The sequence below is a fragment of the Meleagris gallopavo genome, chromosome 10 (assembly GCF_905368555.1).
Source record: "Meleagris gallopavo chromosome 10, MGAL_WU_HG_1.1, whole genome shotgun sequence".
Taxonomy (NCBI): Eukaryota; Metazoa; Chordata; class Aves; order Galliformes; family Phasianidae; genus Meleagris; species Meleagris gallopavo.
The window spans coordinates 4,813,548-4,839,038 of record NC_139413.1 but is presented as its reverse complement, the minus strand read 5'-3'; the positions used below and the strand labels follow the sequence as shown (position 1 = coordinate 4,839,038).

At 52.1% G+C, this 25,491-nt stretch overlaps 2 protein-coding genes across 5 annotated transcripts in view; one reads left to right on the top strand and one right to left on the bottom strand.

The window, feature by feature from the left end:
• Nucleotides 1-922: 922 nt before the first annotated feature.
• Nucleotides 923-15,764, bottom strand: RGSL1 (regulator of G protein signaling like 1). 4 transcript variants are annotated; one of them, XM_085231960.1, is made up of 22 exons: nucleotides 15,086-15,764; nucleotides 14,546-14,628; nucleotides 14,232-14,306; nucleotides 13,711-13,840; nucleotides 13,124-13,228; nucleotides 12,834-12,995; nucleotides 11,741-12,681; nucleotides 11,205-11,267; nucleotides 9,428-9,659; nucleotides 8,813-8,926; nucleotides 8,319-8,427; nucleotides 7,880-8,073; nucleotides 7,351-7,468; nucleotides 6,916-7,012; nucleotides 6,474-6,603; nucleotides 4,940-5,111; nucleotides 4,281-4,419; nucleotides 3,544-3,668; nucleotides 3,294-3,406; nucleotides 1,654-1,749; nucleotides 1,519-1,574; nucleotides 923-1,088 (listed from the first exon to the last, which is right to left on the bottom strand). In XM_085231960.1, exons 1-22 carry the CDS (start codon nucleotides 15,138-15,140, stop codon nucleotides 993-995), a joined length of 3,405 nt encoding a protein of 1,134 aa, XP_085088086.1. In that variant the 5' UTR covers nucleotides 15,141-15,764; the 3' UTR covers nucleotides 923-992. The 4 variants fall into 4 exon arrangements, with proteins under 4 accessions (XP_085088086.1, XP_019474141.2, XP_085088085.1 ...); XM_019618596.3 differs by lacking the exons at nucleotides 14,546-14,628; nucleotides 15,086-15,764 and having other exon boundaries at nucleotides 923-1,103; nucleotides 14,232-14,515; XM_085231959.1 differs by lacking the exons at nucleotides 923-1,088; nucleotides 13,711-13,840; nucleotides 15,086-15,764 and having other exon boundaries at nucleotides 1,162-1,574; nucleotides 14,546-14,930.
• Nucleotides 15,765-21,021: 5,257 nt separating this feature from the next.
• GLUL (glutamate-ammonia ligase) overlaps nucleotides 21,022-25,491 on the top strand; it is a 6,597-nt gene continuing 2,127 nt past the window's right edge. Inside the window, exons 1-6 of the mRNA XM_085231961.1 lie at nucleotides 21,022-21,176; nucleotides 22,184-22,374; nucleotides 23,419-23,580; nucleotides 23,865-24,011; nucleotides 24,430-24,557; nucleotides 24,725-24,924. Of these exons, the coding sequence (XP_085088087.1) occupies nucleotides 22,209-22,374; nucleotides 23,419-23,580; nucleotides 23,865-24,011; nucleotides 24,430-24,557; nucleotides 24,725-24,924 (803 nt within the window). The 5' untranslated portion in view covers nucleotides 21,022-21,176; nucleotides 22,184-22,208. The remainder of the gene's footprint in view (nucleotides 21,177-22,183; nucleotides 22,375-23,418; nucleotides 23,581-23,864; nucleotides 24,012-24,429; nucleotides 24,558-24,724; nucleotides 24,925-25,491) is intronic.

The following is a 25,491-nucleotide window of genomic DNA, read 5'->3' as shown; positions in this document are numbered from 1 at the left end:
TGTGTGTGTGTGTGTGTGTGTGTGTGTGTGTACACGAGAAATCCAGGCACATCTGTTATTTTGAGCCTGGCTGTGAGCTGCCTTCTGCAGTGCAAACAAAGTGCAGTCAGATTTCTACACCTTCCCAACTTGCATCGTGCAGTGTGCTCATGCAATGGCTCTGCTCACTTGCCAGCACAGAGCTTGCACTTTGCTAGTGCCTGAGCTGCTGCTCTGGGCACTGATGTGTGCATGGCTCACCATGTATACGTGCTGTGACTTAAGGGCTGATGCAATGCAGCTAGCTTTTGGGGCTGGAAGTCTGGGGTAAACCCAGCTTGCAGCGCAAGGGCAATATTGAGGAACTGGTTGGACATGCAGCTGGCTGTAAGAAGCTGCTGCAGCTCCTGAGAAGTCTCTCATTTACGAGAACGTTGGACTTTGGGTTTGTTTGATCCTGCCAAGTGTTGTTAATCCTAATGGACAAATAGGAAACGTCATCTCCTGCCTTAAATACACCTGTGCTGTTGCCAGGCTGCAGGTTCTAGGATTTGAGGGTTAAAATGTAGCTGAAAATAGCCGTAAAGGTACACAATGGAGTTTGCACGGGAGGGAGCTGTGAGCAGCAGTGTGTGCTAAAGGTTCTGCTCTTTGCTTCATGAGGTGATGTCTAAAGTACACCGGATTTCTGCAGCTTCCTGGTGGCTCAGCACAGCCATGCTTCCTTGTTTTTCAGAAAGAAAAATGAAGGCATTTGATAGGACTTGGTTAGTGCTTTGGAAATTTAGATGCACTGGGTATTTAAAAAGGGAACAAAAAAAAAAAAAAAAAAGGCCCAAATTCAGCGTGAGCTGAGTCTGATTGGAAAATGGGTATTTCATTGGGTAGATAGACCTGAGTGGCATGTCCCTGCAAGGTGCTGTGCTAGCATGAGGCTGGAGGATGCTGTGAGTTGCTTTATTTTTCAGCCTTGTGGCAAATTAAGCACAGCCAATGCAGCATGTCCTGGCTGCTCAACTTCCTTGGAGCAAGTCCCCATGACTGTTGTGCTGGGATATCTCTTCTTCTGTCTCTTCTTCCGTTTCTTCTTCTTCTTCCTCCTCCTCCTCCTCCTCCTCCTCATCCTGTGGGGAGGGGAGAAGCACTGCGTCAGTGGCTGATGGTGGATGCATGGGTGAAAAGTACAAATGGGATGTGTTTAGAGCAGGGAGAAGTGCAGCCACTGCAGGTCTTCTGAGTGTGTTACTGGGAAAGACTGCAGAGAGCTGGGGTCTGAAACATCCCACCCAGAGGTAGCATCAGTCACTTCAGTGATGTGGATAGGCCAGTACCTGTGATATAAAGTCAGGAAGGGCAGCAAAAGGAGATGGCTTGTGTCTGTGTGACTCCATCCTGGAGGCTGGGGGGTGAGCAGCATCCTGCACAGCTACCCAGCACCCCCACAGCTGGAGGAGATAGCTGCTCCCAGCTGGCTGTCCCCCTGCTCCAGCTGCCTGTGCTGGTAGAGCCTGAGGACATGGCTGCCTTGCAACCACCTACCTGCTCTGAAGGCTCAGAGGTGGACCTGCTGGATGACATCTCAGCACTTTCTGACCCTGTGGAAAGCACAGATCCCATCACAGTGTGTCAGGGAGCCCTAAATCTACGCTCCCATCCCGGCAACCTTTTGCTCACCCTCGTGCTCCTCCTCTAATTGCTGCTTCTTATGAGACCGGGGCAGCAGGACCTGGATACCTCGCAGGAGCGAGAACAGAATGACGACGTGATTGCCTGGTGCGGGAGAAAAGAGGGAGCAATAAGTGAGGAGGGAACAGCAGGACGTGTTGACCCCTTCGGCTCCTACAGAGCATGGGAGATGGAGGGGAAGCGATGACATTGAATGCTTGCTTGCACAAAGATACGAGTTCTGCGCACCTCCTCGTTTGCAGGGAGGAGGTGGCACGCCCTGCTCTGCCTCGCAAGGTGGCGGCATTCGGAGAGCTGCGGACGCGAACCCCCGTGAGCATCACGGCGCTGAGCTCCGCGGAGCAAGGCTCGGCAGTGCCACAGTGACGCCTGGTGACAGCCTGCGAGATGGCCGCAATCACAGCCCGGCTGCTGAGCCCGCAGCTCCGACTCCTCCTGCCTGTTTCACCCCCTCCCTGCATCTCCCAGCCGTGCCGAGCTGAGCCTCGCAGCCTGACAGTGATGAATTAACGGGAGCGGAACGCTGTGCTGCAAGACACCCACCCGGCCGTCAAAGCAAGATTAGGACGTGCCTATTTTGGTTTCCCCTTTAATCAAAAAATCAATTAGGCAATTTCTAAATGAATATTCAGTCGAGGAGCCGGGTTGTCAGGCAGAGTGACAGCGCATAGCAGCACTTTCTTTGTGGGTTTCTCTTTTTTTTCTTTTTTTTTTTTTTCCCCACAGTTTAGCATTGTTTAGTATATTGGAACTAAGTAAGAGGATGAGGGGAAAAAGATCTTTTCCCTAGAGATCATAGACTCCTTAGAGTTGGAAGGGACCTTTAAAAGCCATGCTGTCCAACTCCCCTGCAGTGAACAGGGACACCACAGCTCCATCGGGTTGCCCAGGGCCTGATCCAGCCTCACCTTGACAGTCTCCAGGGATGGGGCACCAGCCCCATCACCAGGTAACCTCTTTCAGTGTCTCACCACCCTCACTGCAAAAGATTTTTCCTTGTATCTAACTTAAATCTGCCCTCTTTGAGTTTGAGATGTCCTAGTGAGTGCTCCCTCAACTCTCATGAAACCTTTTCTCCATTCCAGACATTCTCAAAGCATCTTCTCTGCAGTGCCACTAAGCCTGCTGCTTGCCTGCATGTTTCTGAGCAGTCTCTTCTCCTTCTACTCCCAGCTGACTTGTAAGCTGGCTTTAACAGCTCTTTCAGGTCATGTATTTTTAAGTTTTGGGTTTTTTTGTTCTTCTTTTTTTTTTTTTTTTTTTTTTTCAAAGCAAACAGGGCTTATGCAACAGCTCTGTCCTCATGAACTTTCTGCACCCACTTCCCTGTTCCCTAAAGAAATTTCTTAAAACCTCCCTGGGTAATTTTGGCTGAACTTGAGAGGAAGGAAGGGCTTTAAAGACATTGCGTTTTCCAGCCCCATGTAGCTGAAGCTGTGTGTATTAGTGGAACATGCCATGTGCGTTGCATGGGAGGGGTTTGGGTCTTCCTTGGGGAACCATCACTGAAGATCTGGGGACTTGGGGGTCCATAAACACTGTGGGACACCAAAAACCCAGGTCTGCAGGCTTCTGTGCTGGAAGAATGAGAGGATAAATGTGGAATGGGGAACAGGAGCTCATCTTACTTGGGCTGTAGATCTCAGATGACTCAGAACAGGCTTTTACACTGGTCAACGAGGTTGGTTCCTTTTCCATTGAGTAGACTCGGAAGCTCTTCATCACCTTCCAGTTGCAGAACCTGCATGAGGAACACCAATGACAACAAACCTCCGAGCAGATATCTGCAGCTGAGATCCTGAGCAGCGTCATGTCTTCATTTCCATCGTGCCAGAGGCTGGAAGCAGAGGCTGGCACCCAGAGAGAAAGGCTTCATACCTCTTCCAGAAGTGTATCAGGATGGGGAAAATGGCCACCTTGGCTCTGTGGTAGAGGACGCGGTTCAGTAGCCCCTTGGAAGACAAACTCCAAATTAAATCTCTCTCGTCTTCAGAGATGTTCACCTGAGCGCGGAAAGGAGCTTGTTTAAAGAAAGCAGTTTGTAGCAGCCTGGTGGGCCCTAGAGGCTCGTCTCTCTCCCTAACCCCACTGTGCATTTCAAGCTGCGCCTATGAGCTTACAATATTTCTGTCCTGGCTGACTGTCCTGGACATAAGGACTGGATTCCTCCTGGATTTCTGTGGAAAAATGCTTTCCAAACAGGAGATAAACAGAACCCCTGCTACTGTAGGGGAAGAGGTAGGTGTGTGGGGAGGGCACAGTGATGACATTGACTTCTAGAGACCGAAAAGACTGATTTGGCAGATTGCAGCACATATCCTGGTGCTTCAGCTCTATCATCCTTCCTGCAGGTAGGGGATTTCACCATCTCCATGCCCGTATGCTTGTTCTTAGTGGCTACAGATGAAGTGCTAGCGTGGGCCTGGTGATAGATCAGTTCCCACGGAGCCCAGGGATGGTTCCCAAGCTCCAGAGTGCATTCTGAAGCTTCAGAGCATTCATGGAGCAGATCCACCACCCTATCTGGTCTCTTTCTCCCTATATCTGCTCACAACTGCCATGGTCTTGAGCAATGAACAGTCTACAGGCTTCCTGGGTGGGACCCAGTATCTCACCCGCAGTTTGGGGGGAATATCAGAGCTCAGGTAGAGCTTGCTGATGATGGCAGCTTTCCTTTTGAGAAAGTCAACTTCATTTTTGATGCATATGTTGCGGGCTGCCAAGGCTTCAGCTGAATCAGCCAGCTTGGAAAACCTGCAAAAACATGTGTTAGGTGTTCCTCTGAGACAAGTGCTCTGATTGGTAGGCTAGGCAGGAATGGAATCACAAATGCTTGAGCTGGAAGGAATCCTTAAAGGCCATCTGATCCAACTGCCCTGCAATGAACAGAGTCCCTTACAGCTCCATCAGGTGCTCAGAGCCCCAGACCTTGGCTGTCTGCAGGGATGGAGAACCACCACCTCTCTGGGCAGTCGTCTTGTTTAGCTCAATGTTTACCAAAATGAAGGTCTGGGGGCTCTCCAGGGGCAGGTAGCCCCATGCAGATTAGATGCAAGCAGCTATAGAATGAGACTTCGGTTGAGTCTCACACTGCAGTGTGGTGTCCAGCAGCCTTGCTGAGGGTAGTTTTAGGATGGCAGCAAAGCCCTCAGTATGTGCAAAGGAACCCATGCACCAGGTTTTATCCCTTACCGAGGGGTGCAGGCTGCTCCCAGAATGGATTTGGGCCTGAGAAAAGGAGACTTGGAGGCACCTGAGCACTGGTGGAGCTTACTTGTTGATCTCCAGGTAAAAGTGGAGGTCGTCAATGAGGAAGTTGACAGTGATGACCTGGTTGTTAAACATCTGTCGTTTCACCAGCACCACGTCCTTGTCCCATGGGGACCTGGCAGAGGATGCATGGGAATGCAAGGTGCTGTTGCTCTGCATCGAGGTGACGGGCAGGTCTGTGAGAGGGTAAGAGGTGTTGTATCCTGCTTCTTATAGCATTGGTTCAGGGGTAACTGAGCATCTGATGCTGAGCTATATCCCACTCTTTCACCTCCCTTGTGCTTCTCTTTCCTGCTTACAGGGGATTTGTTGGGATTTTTCTACATTAGAATCATAGAATGGCTTGGGTTGGAAGGGACCCAAAATATCATGAAGTTCCAACCCCCGTGCCACCAACCCTCTGATCTGATACTTGACCATGTTGCCCAGGGCTCCATCCAACCTGGTATTGAGCACCCCCAGCGATGGGGCAGGGATGGGTACCTTGGTAGACTACAGCTTATAGGGCCCCCAGGGAGTTCAGAGGTTCAGATCCATCCAGTGTGTCATTCCCTTAGCTCAGTAACCTCTGTCCATCCTCCCCTTTGCACCCATAGAGTGAGTGCTTGTATTCCTTGTTTGCTTAGGAGCTGGCCATAGCACGTTAGATCAAAAGTCTGCTTGTCTGCCTAGCCATCACCATTTCTGACAGAGGCCGTAAGTGGATAATTAAGGAGAAGAAGTGTAAAATATGTTACTATTCCCATATAAAACATTCTCCAAATTCCAAATATTTTTGTTTCCAGGTACGTCTTTCTCTAGGTGGGCTTTCTGCACATCCACTAATTCTAATGGATTTCTTCTCTACCAGCTTTTCCAGTGTCCTTTTGAACCAAATCTGCTCTGCATCCTCTGGCTCAGCACCTCGTAGGTAGGCTCCCTGTTGCATCTCATTCTATTTATTTTTGCCTTGTCTCACCTTAGCTTCATCTATTGCCTCCTGTTGTGATTCTTTTTTTGTGGAAGGTGTGCAAATTGTTGCATTTATGTTGCTTGAGAGACTTGCACCAGCATCACTGCACGCACTTAGCAGAGAAAGGAGGGACACTGGTGTCAGAAAACCAGATATTGTGTGAGTGTGTGTACATATATGTCCACGTTGCTTCTGCACCTCATCTCCTGACCCCATCACTGAGGTGCTGATATCCCTGTGGCTTCTCTGTGCCAGTGTGCAGGGTCTGGAAGCACTAGGTTTAGTGGCTAAGGGCCAGCCTGACTGTTCACCTCCAGAACTATTTATCTAGAAGACACAAGCCCATTTTGTGCCTTATCTCTGCTCTCCTTCCCACCCTCTGCTCACTTGGTGCTGATTTCTGCAGGCAATATTTAGCATCCTGAAACACCTTCTTTGCCAGCAGGAAGGAAGAACTGCACCTCCAGCCAAGACTACTGAACATATGAAGATGGGAGAGGAGCCTCACAAGTTTCCTCCATTTACCTCTCCCAAACCTAGGATTGCCTGGGGGAGGGAAGAGAGTTGTTCAGGAATCTAGCCATACTTTCCTCCTCATTTTCTAGTTCCTTCCGGAGAAAGTCCTCAAACTCCACACGGCACTTGTTGTTGTTCATCTCCCGATGGAACTTGCAGATGCTCCTGACAATGTTCTGAACGGCAAACCATGCCCACCGCTGCAGAGACAGGACAGTGCATGTCAGCTGGTGGTACAGCTATGGGGAGCCAGGGCTGGGAATGACCCAACCATCATTTCTGGTGTTTCTGTATTCCCCTGGAGGCCACAGGTGATAGTGTGAATTGCTTGGCCACTTGCCACTATCTAAATCTGGACTCCAGAGCCTGTGAGAACAAAACTTAAACTCTGCTTTTGGGGATCCTCCAGTTCTAACCTCCCTCACCCCATTTCTCTGAGCACTGCTTAACACACAGCATCTCCTCTTTCCTAGACAACACCCACAGCAGGCCAGCAGAAGGTCTTTCCTTACCAGGTTGTCTGTCTTGAAGTTCCCCATCCCGTGCCGCAAACAAAGGTTGGACTTGCGTATGTCACTTGGGGGAAAGAGGTCCTGGTATTCTTTAAACCTGCCGGATGGGAGGTCAGAGAGCATCAGGGACAGCCAGATGTGTGAGCAGGGGTTGGGTGGGTAGGATGGAGAGCAGCTGAGAGGGGTAGTCCTGTGGTTGGGGTCTCGTAGGACTCCTATTTCTGGAGGAGGATGGAGAAAGGGATGGGAACTAGAGCCCTCCCCTTGCATGGTTAGAGACATCAGCAGATACAGGGCTGGGGTGAGGGTCTAGCTGGGATGTTGATGCATTGATAGATGATTCATAGAGTAATACATTTGTAGCAGTTGTTGTCTGTCACCAAGGAAAGGGTGCTTGTGCTTGAACCTAGGATCCCATCTAAGCTAAGTCCTCACCATCGTTTTTCCATTGCTTTTTGGACGAAGATCTGTGCTGTCATCAACATGAAGGGAGTGACTGTTTCAGCCTCACTTATTTCCTTGATGATAGAAGAGCTGCACTCCAGCTGTTCCTCTGGAAGAGACACGCAGTCGCTGCCTGCCATTAGCAGCCTCAGCCACCATGACAACTCTTCCTACCCTCACATCACCAAGTGGCATCCTGTCCCACCTCCGCCTGCCTACCCCATCAGCTGTACGCTGAATTTGATAGTCTCACCTCTTTTCTTTTCTCTACTGTGCTAATTGCATGCTTTGGGAGTGAAATTCTGACTCCAAGAACATCAGAGGTCTTGGTGAAGAGGTCCTGCCAAAGAAGTTGACCACTTCCTAGAAATTCAAGTGGCAGTGGAAGACCTCAGCAAACACTGGGCAAGAAAAGGAGAACTGGCAGGTCCCTGCAAGAGGATCTAAAATCTTCACCCACATCAAGGAAAAGAAGCCTTTGTCACAGCTTGTGTAAAGTACAGGGCAGGAGGATGCCTACCAGCTGGGATTTCACCATGGAAATAATTTCTGACAATGCTGTTAACGAGGAGGTTCTTTGTCTTGGTGTTGGTCTCTGCAGCTAATTTCTCCACGGCCATCCAGAAGTGCAGTGGTTCAGCTGCACTGCGCTCCTCGAGGAACTGCTTGAAGCACTGCAGGTGGGCAGGGCTGTGCAGAACCTTCACAAAGTGCCTGCAGGGAGGAGACACCAAGAGACAACCAGAGCTGAGAGCAGGCAGGGATTTGCAATTTATATCTTGATGTGGGGTTGTCAGGAGTCTTGTCTGGAGTATCCCCAGGAGCTGGGACTCCACATGGACATTCACATGGCATCTCCATGACAAAGCAAGGAGTGACACTGAAGGAAATCAGTGGGAAAATTCTGTTTCCTGAAAGTAGCAAAAGACAGCAAAGCTTTGTGCTGCAAGGTGCCAGACCTGGGTCTTCTCGTTGGCTTCTCTACTGCAACAGTGGTGTCCTTCTTGGCACTTGGTTTGGTTTTTCTCCTAGGAGCAGCCCACTTCTTTTTCTTTTCCGGCTCAGCAGCTGTGGGGACAGAATGGAGCTGGCCACTCCCTTGGGTGACAATTACAGCCTGTCACAGCTGTTCTCAGGTCAGAGGACCCCAAAGAAGCCTCAGCTGCCTCCAGAACTGCCCTGCTGACTTCAACAGGATAAGCCTAGCTCAGGGGACGCTGGATACTGCCTTTCAACTCTGCATGGCTTCACCTCCTCAGCATCTGCTTCAGAGGAAACCTCCAGCTCCCACCCATGCTGGCTGGATTAACACCCCTAAACATGTGTCTTCCAGGGGTGGATGCACCTATCTCTCCTTCTGGAGATGTTTCTCTGATGATGCTTCCCCCTGCTTGTCCTGGGAAGTGCTGGCTGGAAGCCTGCCCTGCTTCTAGTCTGCTCGGGTTGGACTCACCAAGTGGTGGGCTTTTGGGAGACAAAACCTCCTTATCCTTGCTGCAGCTATCCACAGACAGTGATTCTTTCTGAACAGCCAACTCTTTTGATGTCATCTTCTGGGAGTCCGCATCTGATAGAGAAGAAGGAACAGATCCATCTCCTGCAGGCTCTGACTGTCCTTACTGAGTGCTGCCTTTATCACTCTTTGCCTTTCCTTTCCCTTCTCTGTTCTCTTCCCGTGATCCACCCATGATGCTACATTTCTCAGGACCCCAAGCTCCCCCAGAGGTCAAGGTGCGGCAGTGGGATGACAATGACCATCTCTGCCTTTGCATTTCAATCTCTTTGCTACAGCCTAGTGACCCAAGCCAGTGCAGGGACAAGTAATTTGGTGCCTCTAGTACTGAGAAGGGCAAATTTGACCTAAAGCTCACTGCTAAAACTTGGATTATGGCTTTGTGGCTTGCATATATCCTGTCCCAACCCACCCAGTGACACTGTCAGCAATAAAACAAGATACTGCTAAGCCAAAACCTGCATGTTGGTGGCTTGGTCACTACAGACATACAAAATATGCTGCATCAGCCTGAGCCAACCTGAATACCAGCAGAAATTCAGAGCCTTCTCTTACCAGTTTTGCTCACAAGAGGTTCCACCTCTGCCTGGAGCATGCCCCTTTTCTGAAGGTCTTGAGTGCCAAAGGATCGCCAGTGCTCAGGGGAGAAGCCTTCCAAGTTCCTTGTGTCATGCAAGGCCTGGCTCAGCTTCAAGGACTCATTTATCCGCTCAGACAGAAGGAAATATTTGTCTTTCCCAAGACCATGTCCTTGTACCTTGGGCACTGGGACATCGCTCTGTGAAGACTGACAAGAAGAGCAGAGGGTGATGGCACAGAGCATCCTATTACACCCCATTCGAGAACTGCTTCTGCAATGCACCCAGCAGGCTAGCTGCACATTTTTGCAGTTACAAATCTATCCAAATTAAACCTCTGGAAGAAACCTGAGCACAGAGCTCAGCGTAAGACTTGGACCTGTCCATACTTTTCCTAAAGCTGGCTCACATCTGACTGCAGCTGCATCCAAACAGTGGCTTATCAGCCAAGGGCAGCTGCCTTCCTGAAGAGGTCACCATCCAACCAGAAGGACTGAAAACAGCCACGAGGGTGTTATGGACAGACAGGTGAGCTCACATTTTCTTTTCTGCTGTCCCTGGTACAGGCTCTGGCTGATGTCCCAGGAGTGCCACCCACTGTCCCCACTGAGACCCTCGTGCAGGTTTTGGCCGTTCACCACCAGCGAGCAGGGACAGAGAGGCTGTCTGCTAACTGAGCTGCGTGCTGCTGAGAGCAAGCACCAAAAATAGCCCTGCTAAGCTCCAAGCAGCTCCTCTGACATTGGTGCAGGGAGAGCCCCCAATGAGTTTGGCTTAAGGGATGGTGCCTGCAGAGAGCATGGCCCCGACACCTGCCCAAGTGCTAATTGCACTCCCAGACCAGGCATTTGCTCTGAGTGGTAATTTCCTTGACAGGGGATGCTTAGAAACATGGGCAGCTAATTAACTTACAACCAAAAGCATTTAATGAGCAGAGCCAGGAGCTGACAGCTGCCAACTGACTGCTCCATAAGAGCTCAGCTCTCAGGGGCTGCAATGCTGGGGCTTTGGGGCACTGCCCTTGCCAGCCTCTCCTAACCATTTCTGGGACCAGCTGCTGATTTTTTACATTGCTATTCTGGGAAAATCCTAATGATCAGCCTGAAGACATGAGCTGCAGTGAGCAAAAATTCCTGTGTGGGTTGTGCAAGGGACCCAAACATGCAGGATGTTCTGAGGTTTCTGTTTGCGAGGAGGCTTCCTGGAGTTAGGGTAACATTCAAGGCACCAAGAAGTATGATGCATTAGTGGGATATCTGCTGCCGGAAGGATGGTTTGCTTGTGTAATTCTTACTTAAATCACTGCTTTACACAGTGGAGAAAAAGAAAGGAAAAAAAAAAAAAAACACTTGGAAAACTTGAGTGCAGTTGAATCAGAGGCCAAAACGCTGCATGTCCTCCTCCCCCAGCATGCTGGCCGTAAGTTTGTGCTGGGACAAGGATGTATGCATGTGTAGCTGCCCATGAGTCAGATTAAAAGCAGTATTTGGTCCAGGCAGGGAAAAAGGGGGAGAATTAATTCCCAGAAGTGGTTTGTTCAGCATGCTGCCTGCTGCTGGCTTTGCATGCACCTTCTCTGCATTTAGATCTCTCCATTTCTGGGATGGGTAATGGCCCAGGGGCTGACCTGTGGGATGCTGGATCACTGCAGCTAGCGCTGAACTTCCCTTCCTCCCTCTTCCCCCCTTCTTCCATCCACTCTGCCACCTGCAAACCCCTTGAAGATGCCCACAACCTCTATGCATCCCCTTTACCATGAACTGGAGGAACGTCTTGTCATCATGAGCCAGAAATTTCTCATAGTAGGTGCAGAGGACCTGAAGAGGAGAAAAGGTAGGGTGTCCTCAGCTGTTCTCATGTGTCCCATCAGCAGCCAGCACCCTTACTGTACCCCAAGGTCGCAGTGACAGTGTTGAGGCACCCAAGGGCAGCTTTGCTGTTGGCTGTACACGATGTGCTTCAGTCATGTTGTGCTGGAAGCAGTGACTCAGATGTGAAAGGATGGCTGCCATCCTGTGAGCACATCTGACAGCTGAGGCCACCAGCTGCTTGGTGGCTGCTCATCTCTGCTCCTCAGCCCAGCAGACCCATGGGGATGCTTCTCTCTGCCAGTCTGCTGCATCTAGGTCACTGATTCCAGTCCAAGCTGACTTGTGACCATAAGTTTTGCCCTCCCTGTTCTCTATTCACCTTCATCTTCCAAATATCTCTCTGTTAAACATGCCCTTGTACCAGGCTGGGGTGTGTAGGCACAACTGTATCCCACAGTCTGACCACTGCTAATCTCTACCTTACAAATCTCTTTTTGAGTCTTGAATATCCAGGGGGTGAATTCTGCAGAAACCAGATGGTCCTGCAGGCCCTGGAGGATCCTCGTCTCCATGGGAAGCTGCTGGATGGTGTTTTCCACCAGATAGGACTCACAGATCCTCTCCGTGAGGAAATGGCGCAGAGAGAAGCTGTTTTCTCTGCTGTGGTCCAGCACCACAGGCAGGAATTCCTCCAGGTCGTGCCATAGGTCCAGGAGACGAGCCTCAGCAGTGCGGCCCTGGCAGAGCAAGAAGGTCCTGAAGGGCCGTCCTGCGTAGCTGTCAGCACTGAAGGCCCAGGGGAGGTAATGTAAGGTCTTGGTTGGCCTTTTGGGGGACGGCACCTTGGCCAGGGGCGTAGAGGAACGTAGGCTGGAGAGGACCTTCTCTTCACAGAGATTTTCCAGGTGGAGGACCTGTTTTTCTTTAGGCCTAGGTCTTTTTGCTCCTCCTCGGCTTCCAATGGCAGTATTTGCAGTACGCTCTGGCTGCTGACGAATCCGTCCCAAACTACCTTTACCCTGGTGCAATCTCTTCGTGCTCCCAGCTGGCTCCGTCTGCCTTTCTGGTTGCATCTTCGTTTCTTGGGGGTGTCTTCCCTCCTTGAGAAGGGCCCAGATCTTTTCTTTGGCTTTCCTGCTGCAGTAGGGCTCTGGTGAATCCTGGCTCCTATTAATTCTCATTGGGGAAAGGCCATCTGAAATGCCCGAGGGCTCCTGCAAGTGGCCCTGTGCCAACCGCTCCTGATATTCCTGCAGCAGAGGCCAGAAGGATTTTTCCTCCTCCATGCTCATCCTGCACTGGATGAAGAATTTAGGGAGCCAGTAACTCTGAAGGATAAACAGGGCCTGTTGCTGCATTTTGCTCAGGATCTCCCTCCTGGTGCCTACAGACCCAACACGTGTTTCTGTCCGCGATGAGCCTGAAATAGATACAGGGAGTGATGATGTGAAGATGGCTCCAACCAGACCTGATGCTGCCACGAGGGATCCCCAGCCAAGCAAAGGTGCTGCTGGCATCCCATCCGTTCCTGGGAGCAGCCAGGAACAGGCCATCAGCTCCCATCCCACTTACGGGCAGTGGTGCTGCAGAGGGTAAGGACGCTGGAGCCTTCACGCAGGTGGGTGACCTTCAGCCTTTGGATCAAGGACAGATAGAGGTCCTTCTGCGTTGCATCTGACTCATCAAGCCCCAGCAGCCTCTCGGTGGTGAGCCAGAAGTCTGTCAGTTCTTCCCCTTTGGATCAGACAAGAGAATGATGTCATGGAGGTGGTATTAAAAGCTTTGCTGGGGAGCAAAGCAGCCTGTGATTGAAAGTAAAAGCTGTGAAGATGTGAAGGGGCTGCAGAGCACACCATGCCCACCTGCCATTCCTTGGGTGAAGGCTCGGAAGCGCCACATGCCCTGGCAACCACTGATGCATTTCTCCAGCAGCCACTGGTCCGCGCTCTGCCAGTTCAGCAATCTTGCTGTTGGAGAGAGAGCAGATCACGGTAACAGGGCACTTGATAAATGCCTTATTTTTCCAAAATAAAGATCTGTATCCCAGCTTCTAGAACTCTCTTTCCAGCAGCCAACCCTTGCGCTGATTCAGAGATGGGCAAAACAACAGGCTGGAATGAAGCTGATTGTATGGAGGCAATCAGCACAGTCCAGACTTGCTGCCCTTGAGACAGACCAGGGTGTAAGGTAATGGTGTGTTTTGTGCGTCTGCAGGGTATATTAATGGTACATGGGTTAGTGATCCTTAGGTCAGGTTGATGGTTGGACTTGATTATCTTCAAAGTATTTTTCAGCCTGGATGATTTTATGATGTTATGAGTTTTCCAGCATAGGATGCACAGGGCAGAGCAAGAGCCCCAAACCAGAGTGTGCAATGCCTTTTTAACCCAGTGCTATGCTCAGCAGGCACCAGGCAAGAGGAAGCCCTGCTAGTGCAGCAGTGACTCACCTGCTTCCTCCGAGCGAATGAAACCCAGGAGCTTCTGGCAGAGGACGAGGAGGAGGCACAGGCTGGATTTGCAGAAGTGAGGCAGCCGGTGTTTTCCCAGCCAGGCCAACAGAGCTGGAGGACTGGGATCCTGCATTGCACCCCACGCCCAAGCAGAGGATGAGGTAGTGAGCAAGGAGCCGGCTCTTGCATGGGGATTAGGGTGAGTAATGGGCCCATTCTAGGGGGGTTGCTGGAGAATGGCGTGAGCCATCCCCGTGTGCAGGAAGAAGGGGGGATGCTCGTGCTGCCTGTGTCCCTGCTGTCTCTCCTCCCCACTTGCCTCCTTTCCCAGAGCCCCAATTTCCCGTGGTTTCTGCTCCACCCAGGGCTTAAAGGCAAAATGAAACCTCGGTTTGAAATCACACCCCTGGCTGCATGAACATGGAGGAGAGAGCAGCCTCAGAAATGAGGAACCGACTCCGTCCCTGCCCGGTGCCCTTCCTCCCCTTTCTTTGTCCTCACAAGGGATGTTTTCTCACCAGGTGGCTCGGTAGCTCTGGCCAGAGGTCCCATTGCCCCGTGCTGCTGCTGTAAATGGGTGTCTGGCCAAAAACCTGCATTGAAAGGAATGGGGAGATCTTGATGTGATGGAAGGTGGTGGGGGAGCCCAGAGCCTGGCTGTCCTAGTTCTCAATACAGAGAAGGCACCATCTTCTGTCAGACCTCACTACCTCCTCCATGCTGAGGTCCTCAGCTTTCCCTGCCCTGACAGCCCAAGTACAATATAGTCCCAAGTTTTTCTCTGATGTGGAACCCAAAAGATCCTAGGCTTTGTGGTGAGGAGCAGACTTACAGGAAGGCTCAGAAATGTGTTGAAGAAGTCAACAAAAACTTCATCTCTCAGCAGCAGCTCTATGTCCGTGGAGGCTATGGTTGCTGCAGGGGGGAAAAGAGAAAAAGTTACCTGGGCTTTGTGTTGTTGAAAGATGGAATGAAAGAGAAGTGGCAGTCAGGACAGAACAGAGCTCAGAAAAATGTGATCTCAGTTGGGGTTTGGTGCGCTGAGGTCCTACTGCACCTATGTGCTATGTGCTCATGACACAGGGTGTTTGGAAAGCATGTAGTTCAGTTGCACGTAGGACTTGGGAAGTTTGAATGGCCACTTTCTAAATACCAAGGGTTAGTGGAGGTTGAGTACAAATGCTACAGCATTTCCTTTGAATTATCAGGCATCATCAGGCAGGTTGTGTCTTTGGGTAGAGCAGCAGTGACTGCAGACATCCACTCCAACCACCCAGGACCTGAAGGCAGTGTGTCGGTGTTGGTTGTAACCCAAAATCTGTCCCTTGAATTTGTACTTGGTTCTGAAAGACCTGGAGTGGACTGGCAGCACCTGCTGATGTTGGATGTTGGAAATGCCCACTAGCACCAACGCATGGCTGTGCCATAGGGAGGACCCAGGTTTATAAAGCCTAATGCTGCTTTTCTTCTTCAGAGTGTGCTTTGCTCAGGCAAAGTTCACTCACTGGTGGCCATCGTGTTGCTGTGTCCTGAGGATGTGTTCTAGATCACCGTGCTGCTTGTGACACACTTGTCCCAGCCCTGATCAGCAGGGACATGGAGGGCTCTTGGGGACTGCAGTGCTCTCCATGCTTTCCTGAAATGAAGACCTTCCCATCTCCCCATTCGGGTCAGCTTCTTGCCTTCAAACCAGGCTGTTGGTAGCACCTTGGTGCCATGGTTGGCATCAGGACACTCGTGCAGGTGGCAACTGATGTCTCGTGGGAGATTCTGCTACGGTTCACCTCAACAGAGCAACCCTTGGCTCCCAGTTGGGACTGACTCCCACCTTTGGAGACCTCCTGGGAAGAGGAGGAAAGAAATGCCAAATCAAATGCAGCCTGGGTTGTGGAGCAGGTGGTAGAGGGGAAACCCTGACGGGTTAACTGAGCAGGAGAGCAGAGAAAGGCTGGTCTTAGCCGTGTTGAGGCCACCGGTGCCCCAGCCCAGGTTGCCTGCAGTAGGTCTGAGCTTGCTTTTGCGGGGACCAGCCCGTGGAATCCTGGTGCCCTCGGGAAAGAGAAGCGGGTCGGGCCATCTCTCTGGGACAGGTCCCCAGCAGCGAGGTCACCTCACCAGATGGCGCTGTCAAACCAGCAATGCGACACTGTCCCCAGCGCAGAGATGGCTCCTTGCTGCTCCTGTCCCCAGCGTGATGAGTAGGGAGGCACCGCTGGTTTTACGGCAGGGCAGTGATGTGTTGAGAAGGTTAATGGTGTGGGGGCATCGACACGCTCTGTCACCCTGAGCGTTTATTTGCAGATTGCCGGAGCTGTCCCTGCACACGCTTGTGCACTGGGAGGGATGCTGGCTTTGGGATAGGGTTGAGCACAGCCCTATGAGCAGCCACCATCCCCTTCCTCTGGTTGGGGAGCACACCAGGGCTGGGGGCACATCAGTCCAGAAGTCAGTCCACCCAAATGATGCAGGAAAGGCTGAACCGTGAGCAACTGTGCTCATTCCAAGTGCCAGTTGTCTGCAAACAAGCGTGCAGTGAGATCCTCAGAGCTCTGCTCGTGTCAGCACGGCTCCAGGCTGACCTCAGCAGGGCCGAGCCAGCCCTGCCGGGAGAGGATCAAGGCTGCAAGCTGGAACAGATCGGCACGGTTACCATGGAAAAGCACGGGACCGTTTCCATAAAGCCTTTGCCCGAAGTGAGGCGGTGTTTCGGCAGGACGGAGCTCCGCTCAGCACAGCTGGTTGCTGCACAGCTGCCCACCCGCCTGGCGAAGTTTGCAGTGAGATCCTTTGCGAAGGTGCCTTGCAAAAGGGGCTTACGTAGGCTGAGATTGAGCAGACCTGCCAGATTTAGAAGGGTAGGAGGGGGCTCGCAGAGGGATTTGGGGTGGCCACGCTCTTTGCGCAAAGATACGGGCAAGGTTGCAACACCAACTGCGTCAGTATTGCTCCTGAGAGCAGCCCACCCTCGGCAGACCTGAGGCCACCTCCACCCCCTGGCAGCCCCACACACGGTGCTGGCAGAGGGGACGTGCCTGGGGCTCAGGGCTCGGGTTCTTGCCCCACCACAACACCAAAGTCCAAGGCCGTGTGGCTGCAGGGTCGCCAGGACCTGGATGCCTGCAGTACCCACGTGGGCTCACGGCCTCCCAGATTCACCCACCCTCCAGAAGCAGGGGAACTGCACACATCTCTGCTGTGCTTTTGGTGGCACACATCAGTGCGGTGCCCAGGCTTCACAAGCCCTGACATGAGTATGCATGGATACTACTGGATTTTTTCCTCATGCACCCTCAGGCTGTTCTGATATGAATAGTTTAGGATACCTCGAAGACCACATCAGCAATGGTGGGATCCTTCTGGGCCTGTAGCATCTCACAGTTAATTATATAAAGTCCTGGGTGCAGCAATTCAGCCTTAGCCTTGAATATATTAGCCTATTTTTTCTAATGCAATTTTCATGCTCGCTCTCCTGGGTGCTTAAGACTTGTTTGCTCAATGAGGACATCTCTGGTGTTTCCTGATGTTAATTAGAAATATTTCTGAGCCTATTGCCATCTGTCTGTGGTTTCTTTGCTTGGGATTTGCCATGGACATACTGCTCCGGTAGCAAGCTTTGCATTTCCTTGCTCCATCTCCAGTAATCCTGCATCCATCCATCACCCGTAATCCTGCATACGTCCAAGTGGAGCACAGCTGGGGCTGGGGGATGCGATCCAGCCGTATGGAAGGCATGTAGGCAGCATTGCAGCACCTTGCACAGTGTGCAGTGTCAGGCCTTGATCCTGCCACTGAGTGCACTCGGGAGAATTTCCACGCTCCTTAATAAAGCTGTGATGTGTATTAGGCTGAAATTAATCTGCCAGCCACAGTTAACATGGCCCTGACCTAGCAGGGAGCATGCTTAGCAGCATGAACCGTGCTAATAAAAAAAAAAAAGAAAAGAAAAGAAAAAGAAGAAAGCAAGCAAAGGAAAAAAAAAAAAATTGCCAATGTACACTGTGACCAATTTCCAACTGCAAGGGAAAGGCATGCGCTGAGCACTCCCTGGGATATTCTCCACCCTTGTACAGAGCGAGCAGAGCCAAGCAATCTCTGGGTCTCAAATCCCCCACCCTGCCTGCCTGGTTCTCATCTTCCAGCTTCCCCCAGCCACGCTTGAAGGAAGAGCACGTGCTTCACAGCGGTGTCCCTGCTTGCTTGCAGAGCAGCCAGGTGGGTGCTGGGCTTGCGATGCCGAGCGTGTTGCTCCATGCAAAAGCAAAGATGTGGGCTGGTGGGGGATGTGGAAGGGGAGGAAGCTGCATGGGAGGGGACTTTCTTTTTCACATGTGCCTCCACACGTTTTTATTAATTTGCTTTCCTACACCGCCGTTCTGTGCAGCTCAGGTCATCGCCGGCTTTGCTCTGCTTTTGCCAGCCCTCCGGTCACCACCCCACAGCCACCCTTGACCCTGGCAGCACCTTCAAAGGCAGCATGCTGCGGAGCCTGCAATGTTTGCTCGCTTATCAGGTGGGCAGCCTCCCACTGCGTTCCTGGGGACACCGTTTGGCCACCGCTGCCCACGCAAGGTCAGTCCCCTGGCGCCGTGCTGAGCTCCCTGTCCTCATTGGGTGACTACCGTTTGAGGGCAGAGTGGTAATTAATTAATTAAACAGCAGCTCATCTCACTAAGGCCTTGGGTTTGCTATCCCGTGGGTAAAGGGATTTGGCCCCGTGAGCCCCTCTGGGGGTGATGCGGTGGCGACCGCGTGTGAGCAGGTCCCACCTGGCTGTGCTGGTGGAGGTGGCACATAGTCAGGCACCAAGCTCTCGTCCCTTGGCTGCATTTCAGTTGTGCCCTGTGTGGCACCACACAGTGAGCAGCGGTTTCACAGACTGGTTTGAAAGTGATACAGCTGAAATGGGAATGCCTTGGCTGGTGGGCACAGGGAGAGATGTTCTTCTCACCTTCCTCCCAGCTGTGTCAGAAGCTGGGCGTCTTCCTAGGATCTAATCCATCACAGCACAATAAGACCATTCCTGGTCTTATATGCCTATAATTTAAGAAAAGAAATGGTGAAGTGCTGGTAGAGCTGCCCAGAGCTGTGAGTGCCCCATCCCTGGAGGTGCCCCAGACCATGGATGACACCTGGCAGCCTGAGCTGGGGGGCAGCCAGCCCATGGCAGGGCTGGGGCTGGGTTATCTTGGAAGTTCTATGGACTTACACAATCGTTCATTTGGATTTAGTGCAGATGGAAGGCAATGGTTACCTGTGCCTAGCACATCAGGTCTGCACTCGAGCATCGCAATCCCCCAGCTTCTGATGGAGAGGTTTGTGCAGAGTTTGCACCGCTGCCCCGAAGGCAGCAGAGCTCGGCATCACCCAGCCCCGGATCAACACGTTGTGTTCCCCGGGTTCGAAGGCTGAATTAAAGCCAACGCTGGGAGGTGGCACCTCTCGGCACCACGCCTGTCCCGCGCCCCGCCGGCCTCGTTGGCTGCGGCGAGGAGGGGTCACAAGGCTGAGCTTCCTCAAAAGACCAGCAGGCGGTGGGGAGGAGGTTGGGAAGGCAGGAGATAAACAGGCGGCAGGAGCCCTGCGGGGAGGCACGGGCCGCTCTGCCCGGCCGCCTTCCCGGGAGAGGGCGCTGGGAGCCTCCGCCGCTTCTCGGCTGCCTCGTAAACATGTTGTGCTGCCGGAGATGGGCCGTGCCAACGCCGGGGGCTGCTGGCCGTGGGTGCCCCGGGCTAGCTGGCAGGCAGCTGGGCTGGCCATCGCTTCTGAGAAAGTCGCAAGTAGCACATTTCTAGGAAACGGGAGCTTTCGGTGTCCCGATTAAACAAACCATTTAGGTAAATCCAGGGCACGGAGTTAGGTTTCCCGAGGCAGCCCTGCTTTGTGGGGGCTGTTATGCTGCTGGGTCTCCCTAAGCGCCAGAACCCCTTCCTTTGCTTTCAGCTGAGCCTCTCTGGGTGACCGCAGCTGAACTCTGGCTTTGGGTTCTGCTGTGGGGTGACACTGGGGGCAAAACATGGGTGCCAAATGGGGAAATGGAACAAGATCCAGGCAGGGAAGGAGGCAGCCGAGGTGAGAAAGTATTGAGGCACCCAGCTCTGCCCTGCTTGGGGCTGCAGCAGGGACACCTCATCCCCCTCCCAGAGCTGAGAGTGTCAGTGCCTGCTTGTCACCTTCAAAAGGGTTCTGTGTGCTGATCCTGATCCCTTCTGTATCAAAATCTTTGCTTTACACACACAGGTGCAAGAATTTGGATATTGGAGGAAGGTAGCAAGGTGTAGGTTGCTGGGAGGTAATAAGTTTGCTTTGAGGCTCTGATTTGCCTAAACTATGCAAGGAGGTGAAAAGCACCTGAATTACACCTCCATCCTGGTGAGCCCTGAGGGATTAACTTGCACTTGTGGCTGCTGTAATGCGGTGGCAAAGAATGAGCCAGGTTGTCCCGCAGGGAGGGTGGGGACCTGGCTCTCAGATGGGCCATAAATCAAGACAAGCCCTTGGCCAGCAGTTAGTCCTCTAGGCTGAAGATCCGGCTCTCCATGGCCACTGTGTCCCCAGCCTCCAACTGAGCAGAGGTTGTGCTTTGGATGGCTGTGATGGCACAGAGGGTCAGGCTTCTCGAGGAGTGACCATGTGGGTGCCAGCGTTGGGTAGCTCCTGTCACCCCAAGGCAGGCGTGTGCTTGTCCTGGCACTTAGGAGCTGGGAATGGATGTGTATGGAGCAAAAGCACTGGCACTGCCCCTTGGGTCTGGGCTGGAGGACCGACCAGGAATAGGGATGAGAGAGGAAGCAAGCATTCAGGGTGGAAAAGCATCGGGGAGTCAACGGGTGCTCCCAGCCTCATGAGGGCTGGGGAATATCTCTTCCCTCAGGTCACGGTACCCTGCAGTGAGGGTCTGGACTGTAAATCCGTGCTGGAAGGGTGCAGCACAGCAACACCAGCCCTCAAACACAGAGTCCAACACGAGGCGCACAGGGGGCTCCATTCCTTTCCCCCCCTTCCCTGCTTGTCCTGTTTACCCAGGGCGACTCATTTCCATGCCTGCGAGTTATGCAAAGGCAGCTGCTAATGTAAACGCCGCAGAAAGCCCTGGATTCGCTCCCACTGCTGTTTTCCGAGAAGAGGGGGGATATGTTTTCGGGGGCTGGAGCGGCGGGACGGCAAGAGGGAAGGAAAAACAACCCCCCCCTTCCTTTTGCCATTCCCCTAAACGGGACAGACGAAATATCGCAGAGCAGCTCAGCGGGGCGCTCAGCTTGTTTTTCCCCCTGCCCCGATTCTCTTGCCAGCTCCCTCCTCCTCGCAGCCCCATCCCCGGCCCCGGCCTGCCCCCGGCCCGCTTCCCGCTGCCCAATCAGTGCGGCGGGGCCGGCGCTCCGGCTCCATAAAGCGGCGGCGGGCGCGGCCCCCGGGAGCCGAGCGTGGGAGCCCCGCGCCGAGCCCCTGCCCGCAACCCTGCCCAGGTAACAGCACGGCTATGGGGGGAGGACACGGGGTGGGGGGGTGGTCCCAGCAGATCCCGCAGGAGAAGATTCCTGCTTAGCCCTCGGGACGGGGGGGTGGGGGAGGAAGAAGGATAAGGGGCGGCTCTTGTTTTGTCTTCAAAACAAGCTCTCTGCTGTTTTAACTCCCCCTTCTTTTTTTTTTTTTTTCCTTCCCCTTATTTTTTCTTTCATTTCTTTCTTTCTCTCTTTTTTTTTTTTCTTTTTCCTTTCGAGGCTCTCGCTCTTTTTCCTTAAATAATGGCAATCTCATTGAGAGATAGGTGATGCTCCCCCCAGCTCACCCCACCGAAGACCCCCTCCCCAGGAGAGGGGTCACATGAGGGGGTTTTGATCCGAGAGGTTCTGGCGTTTTTCAAGGCTCTCAGCATGAATATTCTGACTTGTTTTCCATTTCTGAGTTGCTGGCATTGTCAACCCCACTGCAAACACGAGCGGACCCAACACATGTGGGTTGTTGGGAAGGTTGGGCTGGGAGCAGAGCCCCTCCATGGCAGCCCACTTTGGGGTTGCTGTGCTGCTTGTTGCTTTCCTCAGCCCTGGATGAGTCTTGTGTAACTTCAGACCAGCTGATCTGGGGAGGCAGCTGGGCTGGCAAGCCCTCCTTGCTGAAGCAAGCATATTAAGAAAGCCCCAGCTAAGCTTTCCTGCTCATTAGCCCTGCTCCAGAGCAGCAGCGAGCACGGGGGTGTTGGAGAGGTAAAAAGTTCACACCGGGTTCAGAAGGTGTTTTGAAGGCTGTTGCTTGTGGATAGGACCCTTGCCAAGGAGCAGGAGATTGGGTATTAACAGGATGCTTTGAAGGTATCAAAGCAGTTGCTGGGTTTTCCACCTTGGGCATGGGATGCGGAGTAGCATGGGACCATGACTGAGCTGCCTCTGTGAATAGAGCGTGGGGAAAAAAAAAACAACTGGGAGTCCAAGGAAGAGTCTCACGTTTGGGATTGGTTTTGGCATCCTTCCTGCAGGACAGCCCTCGTCAGCTCCGCAGCCATGGCCACCTCGGCGAGCTCCCACCTGAGCAAAGCCATCAAGCACATGTACATGAAGCTGCCGCAGGGGGAGAAGGTCCAAGCCATGTACATCTGGATCGATGGGACTGGGGAACACCTCCGCTGCAAAACCCGCACGCTGGACCACGAACCCAAGAGCCTGGAAGGTGAGAGGTGCGGGATTGGGAGTAAGTGCTTTTTGGGAAGAGCTGAAGATGCTGCTCTTCATCTTCCCCTGCTCACCTCCTGCTCCAGGTGCCCGGGGAGGAAGGTTCCCAGCTCTCCAGATGTGACATTGAGCACCATGGCAGGGGTTGGGCACCAGGCCCGGCGGAGGGGGCTCTTGGCATGGGATCCGTGGTCCATTGACTCTCAAGTGCTCGTTTTGGCCGGAAGTAGTTTGGCAGAAAGTGCAAGGGAAAGAATGGAGCTATCCGGTGTAATTAAGAGCTTGTGTCCCTCAGAACAAACAGTCCCAGCTTACACAATAATAGCATTAGGATTTTCTCAGGTTGCCATGGAGCTGGCTGGAGACAGTTATGAAATGAAAATACTGTGTGACTGAGCAGAATTCTCTCTCTCTCTCTCTTTTCTTTTTTTTTTCCTTTTTCCCTCTAAGGGAGTGGTTGGCACAGCTCTTTTGAAATCTCCGTGCTTCCCATCCTCCCACTTTCCCCCCAGGATATGGAGGAGATAACGTAGCCTGGGTAGAGTTCACTGCAGCTCCCGCTGTGCTTTGACCCCCAGGATGGAGGGCACAAGGGCCATGCTGGCCATACTCCTCTTTTCCATATGAGGCTCAACCCATGTAGCAGTGCATGTGATTTACTCTTCCCCAGTCCCCAAACATCCTGAATGAAAGCAAACTGGGTGCCCAGTGCACTCCATGCTGGTTGGGAGATGGGAATTGTCTTCAATGCTGCAGTACTGAGTTGGGCTTGGCCAGCAGCCCAGTGACTCGTGTTTTTCAGGGTGGCTGCAGAGCTGGGGAGTTGCCTTCTCTCATTTCTTACTTCTTTTGTGTTTCTACTTCCTTTATTTGAAAAAAACAAAAAACCAAACAAACAAAAGATCATCTGAGCTGGGATGAAAGCCCTTCTAGTCCCAATGTCTATAAGTACTTGCACTTCCATGGCACTGAAGAGTGGTGAAGAGTCCATCCTCCTGGCACTGGTGGACCCTGGCTCACGGTGATTTGATCTTCTCTTCAGATCTTCCTGAGTGGAACTTCGATGGCTCCAGCACCTTCCAAGCTGAAGGCTCCAACAGCGACATGTACCTGCGACCTGCTGCCATGTTTCGGGACCCTTTTCGCAAGGATCCCAACAAATTAGTTCTCTGTGAGGTCTTCAAATACAACCGCCAGTCTGCAGGTGAATGGACACACTGCTGGTGTTTGTGGGGAGGGGATGCTGGTAGAAGAAGGGGGTGGAAAAAGGAAGACCTGTCCAAATGTTGTTCATGCCCTTCAGCATCGTACATGGCAAAAATAGAGCCCTAAAAATAAAAGGCAAGCAAAGTGCTGGTGGTGGTGATTATGGTGGAACAGTGGTCCTTGATTCTTCTCTTAACAGCTAGCATTCAGGCTGTAGGTAAAGGAGAAGCGGGCAACGGAGGTAGAGGTCCTAAAAAACCTTGTGCTGCTTTTCCTTTATAGAGACAAATCTCCGGCACACCTGTAGGCGGATTATGGATATGGTGTCCAACCAGCACCCCTGGTTTGGGATGGAGCAGGAGTACACCCTTCTGGGAACAGATGGTCATCCGTTTGGCTGGCCTTCCAATGGCTTCCCTGGACCCCAAGGTAACCTTTCAGGAGCCGGCAATGCATTATGTCAGGAGCATTTGCTGCCTTGCTTGAATTGTGATCCTTGTGACGTTTCAAGCAAGATGAATGATTCAAGACCTTTCTAGTACTGAAAGTAGCAAGCAGGACAGTAGCAGAAACTAATTCACAAAATTAAGATCTTTATGGAAAGGCAAAAATGTTCACTGCCCTTTTCCAGATTTTGTTGTTCATTTTATTAGTCTACAGGTGTCATAAACTCTTGCCCAGTATGACGGAGCACAAGTCCATTAGTGCTCTGCTCTACTAGTGCTTTGCCATGACAAATGGGTGCTGAGCCTTGATATTCCCCATGTGTGCTTTCTCTTCACAAAATTTGAACCTTTTACCTTCTGGAAGCTCACGTTCTTCTTGCTTTCCATCTGTGCTGTTGCAGGTCCATACTACTGCGGTGTAGGAGCTGACAAAGCCTACGGCAGAGACATTGTGGAGGCCCACTACCGAGCGTGCCTGTATGCTGGTGTGAAAATTGGAGGAACCAATGCAGAAGTTATGCCAGCCCAGGTAAAATCTTGGGTGCCTTGTGGGGTGAGATGGTCCAGAAAAATTGTGGGTAAAAGGAACTTTTGGCTCACCACTCCAAGCAGCGCAGCTTTGCTAATGGTCAGAGTGTTAGGGGGTGGGAAGTGCTTTGCTGTGCCTCACTAAGCTCTGACTCCTCCTTCCTCTAGTGGGAGTTCCAGGTGGGACCGTGCGAAGGGATTGAGATGGGGGATCACCTCTGGATAGCACGCTTCATCCTCCACCGGGTCTGTGAAGATTTTGGTGTCATCGTGTCCTTCGATCCCAAACCCATCCCTGGGAACTGGAACGGTGCTGGCTGTCACACCAACTTCAGCACCAAGAACATGAGGGAAGACGGGGGACTCAAGTAAGTCTTTTGAGATGGGCCAGGCAGCAAGTTGGGCTTGGTAGCTGCAAGCTTTTAGCAGAGCTTTTGACTGCATGGTGGACACCATTATGGGGCTTGGCATTCTGCATGAGACTTTTTTTCTGGATTTCATTCTTTTTGTATGTGTGTCTGTGTTTTTTGTTGAGATGTGTGTGTAGTATTACACTCCTGTTGGTGCTGGATTGGAAATTCAGTACAGGTGGAAGGATGCAGCAGTTTGTAGGAGGCTGTCAGCTCTTGTTAATAAACAAGCCAACTCAGCAAAGGCATTTTTTATTTATAACCATGATGAGAGAGACCACTTGCTTATGTCTGGGTCAAGCTGGACACAAATGCCGTGTTTGTTTTCAACGTGACGATTTTGGAAATGTAAGACCCAGGTCACAAATGGGACTGGCATGCTCAGAGCAGACCTCACTGCACTGGACCTTGGTGGAGCTCTCCAAAGGGATTTGTTTGGGCAGCTGTGCTTTCTTGCCTTAATCTCGGTGGTGCTCTGAGATAACGAACCAGCCTGTGATTGTCAGCTTCCCTAATAGGACCTTG

What these genes read in the sequence shown, in the direction of transcription:
- RGSL1 (XM_085231960.1), bottom strand. Translation starts at nt 15,140, where the DNA reads ATGGCACAGCCATGCGTTGGTGCTAGTGGGCATTTCCAACATCCAACA. An exon ending in TCCCAAAAGCCCACCACTTG is followed by an intron (nt 8,428 to 8,812) that starts GTGAGTCCAACC and finishes CTGTCCCCACAG; the next exon opens with CTGCTGAGCCGGAAAAGAAA. An exon ending in AAGCCAACGAGAAGACCCAG is followed by an intron (nt 8,074 to 8,318) that starts GTCTGGCACCTT and finishes TCCTCCCTGCAG; the next exon opens with GCACTTTGTGAAGGTTCTGC.